At 35.8% G+C, this 10,779-nt stretch overlaps 1 protein-coding gene and 1 long non-coding RNA gene across 2 annotated transcripts in view; both read left to right on the top strand.

Moving 5' to 3' along the window:
* The first annotated feature begins 377 nt into the window (after positions 1–377).
* Positions 378–6,325, top strand: LOC137658154 (uncharacterized). The gene is made up of 4 exons (XR_011047263.1): positions 378–566; positions 4,317–4,477; positions 5,420–5,556; positions 5,989–6,325. It is a non-coding gene; the product is annotated as an uncharacterized lncRNA (long non-coding RNA).
* A 4,108-nt stretch (positions 6,326–10,433) lies between these two features.
* The window catches only part of LOC137658463 (thiol S-methyltransferase TMT1A-like), a 14,564-nt gene continuing 14,218 nt past the window's right edge, over positions 10,434–10,779 (top strand). The window contains exon 1 of the mRNA XM_068393197.1: positions 10,434–10,779. This exon is cut by the window's right edge and continues 37 nt beyond it. Coding sequence (XP_068249298.1) covers positions 10,449–10,779 — 331 coding nt within the window. The 5' untranslated portion in view covers positions 10,434–10,448.

Genomic DNA, 10,779 nt, shown 5'->3' with positions numbered 1-10,779 from the left:
TTTACTTTTTTATTTTGCATTTCTTCTCTCATTAACTCCAGAGAATAAAACAAAAAAAAAATATTTTCACCATTTTTTCCTCTTCTTTTATTTTGCCTTTCTTCTCCCATCAACTCAAGAGAACCCCCCCCCCCAAAAAAAAATATATATTTTCTCTACCCTTTTCTTTATTCCTTATGCAATTTCTTCTCCCATTAACTAGTAAACCAAAACGTTATTTCTCTACCTTTTTCATTTTTTATTTTGCACGCTCCTCTCCTTTTCGAATCTTGGCAGGATATATCCATTAACTCCCAAGGACAAAAGAAAAAACTAACTCGGCTCTATGTCTGCCAAACCGAGCCAAGTAGGTTAGACGGGGCTCCGCCCGGATATGTTTAAAATCAGGCTGTGACAGTGTACCCGAAGGGGGTCCTATAAGAAAGACGTTCTCCTCCTGAAGCTCCCGAGAGTGCTCGAAGACATAACGATCTCATAACATGGATTTTCGTAAACAGAAATTCCTGTGTGTTTACCTGCGTCGGTTTGTGGTTAATCAGAAGAGCACAGGTGGAAATGAAGGCGAGGTATGTTAAGTATGTTTACTTTCATCTAATATACTTATTACCTCCGCCAACGCAGTTGTAAGGAGGTTATGTTTTACCCCTGTTTGTGTATTTGTGCTTTTGTTTGTGTGTGTTTGTTTGTGAACAGCTTCCTGGTCACAATTTTAATCGTAGAGTAATGAAACTTGCATGGATTAACTGTTATATAAAAAGCTGGAAATTATTAAATTTTGGAAGGTCAAAGTCTAAGGTCAAGGTCACGGTCAAGCAAAAAGTCCAATTCACGTAAACAGCCATAAGTTTGGACATCGTTGTCACAGAGACTTCAAATTTGGTTCATGTTTGAGTGTATGAAAATCCAAGCCAATTATTACATGTTAAGGTCAACGGTCAAGGACAAGGGCGAGTAAAAGGTCGAGAAATGAGCGGCCGCGGCGGAGGTCTGCACTTTACTGAGTGCCCCTCTATTTTCTTTTATTTTGTAATAACTTGTTTGCTTTATTTTCTTTGATTAAGGAACTTATCAAAAATTTTCGTTTCTTTTAAAAAAAATTCCATGACTAAAACAAAAATATCCTTCACTAATTATTCGACAAATAAAGACCGTTTTTTTTTTATCAAACTTACCTTTGAAAATAAATCTTATCCAGTGAAATCTAGTGTTAATATATTGTTGATGTGCAGAAAAATTAATATTTCACAAACTGTATACCAGAAAAAGTATATTTAGAAATCACATAACGCATTAAAATCAGATAGAAATAAAATACCGAAAAATACCAATTTAATTTCCTGAACAAATAAAGAATAAGGGAGAACCTTTAGAAAAAATGTTGACATTTAATTTTTGTCGGATCACGTACACTAGTAATAATAATAATAATAATAAAACTACTACTACTACTACTACTACTACTACTACTACTACTACTACTACTACTACTACTACTACTACTGCTACTACTACTACTTATAATAATAATAATAATAATAATAATAATAATAATCCCGAAGCTATAACAGCAAAAATGCTGATCACGTCACCTTTAAGCTGAGGCAGGGCAGTGCTCAGTGAATATTGGTCCAATACGTAGTATTTATTATAATATGTTACGTGGTAAACTTTTCTATCCACCTTAGTAAAACTGTAGATTATCATACGTTACGATGACGTCACACTATCGAAGGTCCACGATCAGGTATATTTTCTTTATCCTCAAACATTATCATACTAGTGTACGCGACCCGTCAAAAATGATGGCTAAATATTTAGATAGATATACACCCACCCTTTCCCCCTTTCTTCTCGGGGTACCCCTCTCGTCAGGTTATGAATATTCCTTCTCCCCCAACCAGATGGACGGGGAGAGACCGAGTAGTTATACGTCTGGAAATGACACTAAGCGTGACCGGAATGAAACATACATGTACATACATACATACACACACATATCTATCTATCTATCTATATATATATATATATATATATATATATATATATATATATATATATATATATATATATATATATATATATATATATATATATATAGCCAGACACTTGCTCTCCACTATATAAAGGAGATTCCATTTTCCTAGAATTAATGAAATTAGTTTTACGAAGGTAGGTAAATTAAAATTGAGGAACCAGAAAACTAAGAAGAATAGAAATTATCTTTAAAGGAACTTACATATATTGTCCCTAATTGAGACAGAAACACTTAGCAATAAAGACAGCAGGTGCACTGCAGAAAATATACAATGAGGCAGAAGTCGGAATGCATTGCTGACCCCAATCTATAGCTGCAAGGAAGGAAGCGAATCTATATATATATATATATATATATATATATATATATATATATTATATATATATATATATATATATATATATATATATATATATGCACAAACAACAACAACAACAATTGCATCCGTTTCTGGTCCACTGCAGGACAAAAGCCTCAGCAATACTCTTATCAATGTTTGGGCCTTGGACTGCTTTCATCACCACGTTGGCCAATGCAGATTGGTGACGATGAGCTGATCATTCACCGCAAACCAACCTAGTATGTAGTACAGCTTTGGTAATTTTGGCCAGTAATGCATAAGTATAAAGTAAGGCACTGCATTAGAATAAAGTAATCTTAGTGAAAAAAAAAGGAATAAAATGTACAATTACACTTATGGTATTAATCTAATTTCACCTCACAACAAAATAAATAAATTTGTGCAAGGAAAGAAATATCAATTTATTCTTAAACGAATCAATAAAGTTAAGTTCGTCTTCAGTGTAAGAAAAAACTTCAATAAAAGAATCAAATTGCACGGAATAAAAAAAAAAATCCAATGAGATAATGTGATTCATCTGAAATGGTTAGAAGTTAACACTTACCAGTTTTATGAAAATTTAAAAAAAATATTAGTTTAAGGGATCCTGAAAGAATCAACTAGTTTTAAGAGATCCCTCCAAAAATAAACACTTATAAAGGATCACGATAAAATATCAATTAGTTTAAGGCGATCTTTGTAAAAAAACTAAGCTAGTTTTAAACGATCCTTAAAACATCATCCATTTTAAGGGATCATAAGATACATCAATTTAAATAAACACCAACTACTTTTAAGCGATCCTAAAATACATTAGTTATTTCAAGCGATCATAAAAGTATCACCTAGTTTTAAAAGATTCTAAAATATATCATTTATTTTAAGGTATCATAAAACTCACCAACAACGAACTAGTTTTAAGTGATCTTAAAATACATAAATTATTTAAGGGATCATGCAAAACATCAACTTAGTCTTCAGTGGTCCTTAAAAAAATCCCCTGCAATGTAATAAGCAGACTATTTCCATGTGATAAAAAGAAATAAAAAGAAACTAGGTCAATAGTTCAATACCATACCACATCCTTGGCATTCACAACCTTTTTGGCACTGATGTTACTTGAAGTTCCGCAAATCATGGACCTCAATGCTCAGGAAGGTCTCAAGGATAAAAGTCTACACAAAGTTTAAGGAGAGAGAGAGAGAGAGAGAGAGAGAGAGAGAGAGAGAGAGAGAGAAAGAGAGAGAGAGAGAGAGAGAGAGAGAGAGAGAGAGAGAGAGAGAGAGAGAGAGAGAGAGAGAGAGAGAGAGAGAGAGAATTACCGTTTCAAAATACAGGTTTCAAGAAATAAGAGAAAATATAGTCAAGATAGAAAAAAATTTATAACAGAATAAAGATAGTTTTTGAGGCATTATTACTGATTTTCTCTTTAGCTGTAAGACCAGGTGGCCTACCGGGTGCTACATCCTTACAGTACACAGTATGAAACTAAGCTCGAGTTAGGAAGGAATCTCCTTACCTTCGATACAATTTCCATACATAATTTCCATAGTTGAAATAATGATATTTTTTCCCATGAGAATTCTTGCGTTCTTGTTTGTAAATTGTAATAATCTAATTCATTCTTTGATACATATGACGCATGCGCAAGAAAGCCTCTGATTATTGTAAGACAAGACCTTGATTTGACCAGGCAAAGAATACGTAAAAAAGGAAAAATAAAAATAATATTGAGTTTCAGGTAGATTATTGATTCAACAAGAAGGACAATTAGTCAAAAGTATTAATTAGATTGTAATTTCCTTAATATATTTAACATAAGCTCTCGTATATGAATGTTCGATTGACTGCAGTGATTAACAAACACCAGCTTCCCTATGCAATAAACCGGATAATCGTTAAAAACCATGAACATTTCAGTTTCCTTTTTATTCCCAATAGATGGCGCGTATGCGAGAGACCCCTGCACACAAACAAAGTGTTCGAGGAGTTGGAAGAAGCCAGGCGATCCTTCTTCAGAAGAATCTCAACTGTCGTCTCCAAAGAAGGTGAACTTTGCAACTGGAATGCCGTACGAATTCTTGAAATTGGACTCAGTATAGGTGACTACTTCCGTAACCTTCTTTATATATTTATGTACATGGGTGTGTGTTAACTATAAAACAACTTAATGCAACGAAAAATGCCTGATAAGGGAAGACACCTGGTTTTAAACGGATCCGCCACTGGTGCCACGTTTCTATAGATCATCTATACTCCAACTCGTCCCCCTTTCGTGTTTGTGTATAACTTGACGTATTTCTGAAATTATTTCTCTATCTCTCTCTCTCTCTCTCTCTCTCTCTCTCTCTCTCTCTCTCTCTCTCTCTCTCTCTCTCTCTCTCTCTCTCTTTCTACCAAAAAGTACCTGTTCACATTGTACACAACTGCGTTAGCTTGGCTAGGAAGGGGGCCATATGGCGATTTTGAAGCAGGGGAATGGTCCATCGCGAGAGTATGCTTGTCAGGTGTGTAGCGGCAGTGTCTGGTCCCTGCTCATATGCCAAGTTAAGGAGGGGGGAGGGGAACCTTTATGCAGACAACACGTCTTGAATTTTACCTCAATGTTGGGTTTGAACAAAACTTAGAATAATTTCGGATACAATCTCGGAAATACACCATTTTTATAGAAAAAGAGCGAGAAAGAGAGAGACATGGTAAGGAGGTGGAGCAGGATTGGAGAAAGGAAGAAAGTTGGTGATCTGTGGAGATGTGGCACACGTGAGGGGAATCGGTTTAAAGCCAGGTGCCCTCCCCTATCGGACATTTCTTACTGAGTTGAGTATAGTATGTTTCATCTTTTATGAAAAATATTTTCCACTAATAATTTCTTTATTTATCGATCAATTTTTCTAAATACTTTCCACAGGTGTTAATGACTAAAGATGACAAATACAATTACATTTAGGTTATGTACGTTTTTGCATGCTACACTAGGCTACTTTAACTAGGTCACTTTGACATTGTCAGTAAGTGACAATACTTAAAATATGTCTTAATTACAGATGCTGACCATGCTTTCTACCCTAAAAGAAGTTATCTGCTTACGCTGGACCCTATTCTGTGCTGTGTGGATTATTCTAAATCGAAAATATCAAGAAATAATTGAACTTCCATATGACGGTCTTTCGTGTTGATGCAGGTGAGGACATATAGTTATTTCTATTATCATTTAAGCTATAACCTTAGTTGGAAAGAAAGGATGCTGTAAGACCAAGTTAGAGAGATAACTGTTAATGCAAATTATTTCAACATTTCCACTTAAGACATATATTCCTAATCACATTACAGTTGCCACAACAGCTAGCTACTGTAAAGGATTAAAAACAGTAGTCGCTCGAAACGAAAATATTGCCACATTTGTGACAGGCCTACACAATTAAATTCTGGGTATGAATCAATTCATAAAAATTTCTGCAATAATTCACATTATGATACAAAGACATATAACATTCATATAACATTAGCATATCAATGCACCTGCAATACTTGTGTTGTACAATCATCTCTCATACACATCTGGATGTCCTTCACTAAACAATTTTATTTATACACTGATTTGTTTACGTTCCAGGGAGAAAAAAATCTACTTCAGGAAGAACATCCCAAATCTTGACAAGCTTCAAAACGTCCCCGCCTGGTGATCTGCCAGACTGAGGTTCGAATCCTGCTCAAGCTTGATAGTTTGCTGTAGTGTCTGGAACCTTACCTTGTGAGCTAAGGATGGAGGGTTTGGGGAAGTCTATAATCCTACTTGCTGAGTCATCAGCATCCATTGCCTGGCCATCCCTGGTCCTAGTTTGTGTGGAGAGGGGCTTAGCTGCTAATCGTATGTAGATATTGTCAGTCTCTAGGGTATTGTCACGGTCCCTTGCCTCTGCCATTCCTGAGTGACCTTTAAACCTTCAAACAACGTCTAAATTCAAGAAGGAATGGTCGTTAGAAGTCGATCCTTAGGGGTATCGATTGGTTCGATCCTCAGGGATATTGGTTGGTTCGATCCTCAATTACATCGAATGGTTTGATTGTCAGGTGTATCAACTGGTTCGATATAATGGGGTATCGGAAAAATTCGATTCAAAGGGATATCGATTATTTCAATCCTGAAGGGTATAGATGGTTCAATCTGAAAGGATATCGTCTAATGTGATTCACATATGCATCGACTGGTTCGATCCTCCAGGATATCAACTGTTTTCAATCTTCCTGTGTACCGACTGGTTCGATCTAAACGGTATCACTGATTTGATTCACATGGGTATCGACTGGTTCGATCTCAAGGATATTGACAGGATCGATCCACAAGAATATTGACTAGCTTGATCCACAGGAGAGTATCGACTGGTTCGATTCTCACTGGTCGCAACACATTTCCAAATGAAGACGGGTATCGTTCTCGTCAGTCGATGCTTGTTTTCATACCCAAATACCACAAAGAAGTTGATTTTGGAAGCAACAACCGATTCTAGACACAAAACTAGTTAAACTACAATCCTAGTTAGAAAAGCAGGATGCTATAATCCCAGGGTCTCCAACGGGGAAAATAGCCCAATAAGGAAAGGAAATTAGGAAACCAGATAGAATAGTGTGCCTGCATGAGTGTACTCTCAAGCAAGGAAACTCTAAACCAAGACAGTGGAGGACCATGGTACAGAGGTCATGACACTACCCAAGACTAGAGAACAATGGTATAATTTTGGAGAACTACTCCTAGGTAGGAAATTTTTTATTATTACTAGTTAAGCTACACCCTAGTTGGAAAAGCTGGATGCTATATAGCCCAGGGGGCTTCAACAGGAAAATAGCCCAATAGGGAAAGGAAATAAGGAAACCAGATAGAATAGTGTGCCCGAGTGTACCCTCAAGCAAAGCAACTCTAAACCAAGACAGTGGAAGACCATGGTACAGAGGTTATGACACTGCCCAAGACTAGAGAACAATGGTTTAATTTTGGAGAACTACTCCTAGGTAAGAAATTTTTTATTATTACTAGTTAAGCTACACCCTAGTTGGAAAAGCTGGATGCTATAAGCCCAGGGGGTTCAACAATGAAAATAGCCCAATAGGGAAAGGAAATAAGGAAACCAGATAGAATAGTGCGCCTGAGTGTACCCTCAAGCAAGGCAACTCTAAAGCAAGACACTAGAAGACATGGTACAGAGGTTATGACACTACCCAAGACTAAAGAACAATGGCTTGATTTTGGAGAACTACTCCTAGGTAAGAATTTTTTTTTATTATTACTAGTTAAACTACAACCCTAGTTGGAAAAGCTGGATGCTATAAGCCCACGGGGCTTCAACAGGGAAAATAGCCCAATGGAGAAAGGAAATAAGGAAACCAGATAGAATAGTGGGCCTGAGTGTACCCTCAAGCAACGCAACTCTAAAGCAAGACACTGGAAGACCATGGTACAGAGGTTATGACTAGAGAACAATGTTTTGATTTTGGAATGTCCTTTTCCTAGAAGAGCCGCTTACCAATCTCTGCTTGCAAGTGAACTAAGTTGATTCTGGATCGTACGGCATTTTATTTACTTTTCAGTTATATCTCAAGTGATGTTTAGGGTCCAAGAATTGTACACTAAGCATCTGTTGTTTTGAAATAATCATTCCATATTTAGGAACATAGTTGTATACATGTTTGGCTGTCCTTGTCTTTCGTAAGTAATATTTTACAATAAATGGATTCGAATCTATCTAGTCATAACAATGGGATTTGTGTGTGTGTGAAAATGGTAAAAAATACATTAGGACTATCCAATCGATTATGTAAAACTAAAATAACTATCAAATCTAAAATGAAACTTAATGTTATGTAAATTAACCCTTATGTATACCCATTAACGACGGTTTTTAGACATTAATGTTTTCTTATTTTCTGAATAAAAACAAAACTTAAACATGTTTTATTCTCATCTAAATACATAACGACCCTCAAAAATTCAAGGGAATCCAGGACAGTGAATTTCTTATAGACATCGTGTACACCAAGATATTTTTATTGAAGGTTAAAGGTATCTGGTTCCAGTTTCATCAGAATAGATACTCACCAAAACGTCAGCCGGGCAATCCACCCCCAGTAAACAGCTTAAACTCACGGCCCTGGACTGGGATCGATCTGCTGTCATGCGAATGCTAGGCGAACACGTTACTACTGTATCTAGTTAAGAGGCTATTATTATTACTAATATTATTGTCATCATCATCGTCATCATCATTATTATTTATTATTATCATTATTATTATTATTATTATTATTATTATTATTATTATTATAATTATTATCATTATCAATAGCAAAGTTGCTACTATAGTTGGAAAAGCAGCATGCTACAATGCCAAGGGCTCCACCAGGGAAAATTAGCAGTATAAAAAAGGAAATAAGGAAATAAATAAACTATATATGAGAAGTAGCAGCATTAAAATAGATGTTGTATATAAACTGAAGAGAGAGAGACTTATGTCAACCTGTTCAACATATAAATATTCGCTGCACGTTTGATTGATTGATTGATTTTAGGTTTTCTGGCATCCAGACATCTAAGGTCATTGACGACCGAACCACGTTTGAACTTTCCATCAACTCAACTCATCAGCTGAAGGAACGGGGTTCGAGTCCCTAGCAAAGAAGAAAGCTTCGGGATTGCAGTGTGTTGAATCTCAGTGTGTCTCAGTTGGACTTATACTCAATTTTTTAATGAGGCGCATTTGCACTGACTCGCAGCGGTGCCCTTTTAGCTCGCAAAACGTTTCCTGGTCGCTGATTGGTTAGTCATCATGTCCAATCAATCAGCGATCAGGAAACTTTTCCGAGCTAAAAGGGCACCCCTGGGAGTCGGTGCAAATCTGCCCCACTAAAAAGAATTGACTATAATTTGGAAGTTCATACCTGGTGGATTGTCAAATACAGTGGGTTGCAGAAATGGCAGACAAGGATATAAACTTTGTGATGTCATCTGTGTAGACAAATGGATGTAGTTTAAAAAGATGAATGTGGGGATGACTGTTGTGTATTTCATTGTTTGGAGCCAACCCATGCTATAGGATACCGCCATTTGTTGATATATATATATATATATAATATATATATATATTATATATAATATATATATATATTATATATATATATATATATATATAAAGTTCCCCAAACTTGTAACAGGGCTCCACAAGGCACTTGAAGAGTTGGAAGACCCAGGCCCACCTAGCTGAGGACTAGGAAGGGTGAAGTAGGAGATGAAGAATGAGTATATATTTAAATGCTCAAAATAGAGACGACTGGCGAAATCTAACCGAGGCCCTTTGTGTCAATAGGCGTAGTAGATATATGTTGCATTTATATATATATATATATATATAGTATACATATATATACAGTTTATATATATATATATATATATATATATATATATATATATATATATATATATATAAAGAGAGAGAGAGAGAGAGAGAGAGAGAGAGAGAGAGAGAGAGAGAGAGAGAGAGAGAGAGAGAGACTACCAAAACAGAAATGAGATGCTAATATTAGCTCTATTCCATAATCAACGAAACTCTCAAACGTGGCATGACATGGTGAAAACAGAATTATCATGATAACATAATGTTCCACCAATTCTGAGTTAGTCCAAAAAAACAAACTGTATGAAGATGATGATATGATGATATGATGATAATTCCAAGGCCTGGCGTTACATGAATCATTACAATCAGTCTCATTGCTGGCACAATTGATGAAATCAAAATCATTAAAATGTCAAACCCCATTGTAACAATTAATGCCAATTCATCGGCAATGTTCACAAGCTGTGTGACGCATCTTTAAAAAAGGAAAAAAAATTGGAAAATATTCATAACTCTAGACATTCATTAAGGTTAGATCATTTAGAAAGTAGGTTGTATATTGAAATTAGAATATAAAGAACATAAGAAAACATAATATGAAAAACCAAAAGAAAAACAACCAACAAAAAACATCCGAATCACATCATAAAGCACAAGTGTGCCGCATTAAAAGCAACCTGATTGCCAGATGTATTCCTTAATTCGAAAGAATTCCTCGTTCTGCCAACAGAGAGCAGCACTATCTTCCAAATGTAATCTGCCAGATCGCCTTGTAACATCTTCCTCATTCTGTGACACAGTGATAATAGTCCAAGACATAGACGTGGAAAAGCTCAGAATACTTTTTATTAAGAGTGTAATTATATTAAATAATGGCTTCCCAGAAGATGATAATATTGTGAACATCGCAGGGAGTGACAAGGTGGAAGGTTCATTGCCCCAAGAGGAAGAATCTGCCACATTATTCTCGTGGCTACTCGGTAACATTAACACTTTCCTGTATATTTACGTCTTCTTCT

Source organism: Palaemon carinicauda, chromosome 19 (genome assembly GCF_036898095.1).
Source record: "Palaemon carinicauda isolate YSFRI2023 chromosome 19, ASM3689809v2, whole genome shotgun sequence".
Taxonomy (NCBI): domain Eukaryota; kingdom Metazoa; phylum Arthropoda; class Malacostraca; order Decapoda; family Palaemonidae; genus Palaemon; species Palaemon carinicauda.
This window is presented reverse-complemented; position numbering and strand designations above follow the sequence as displayed.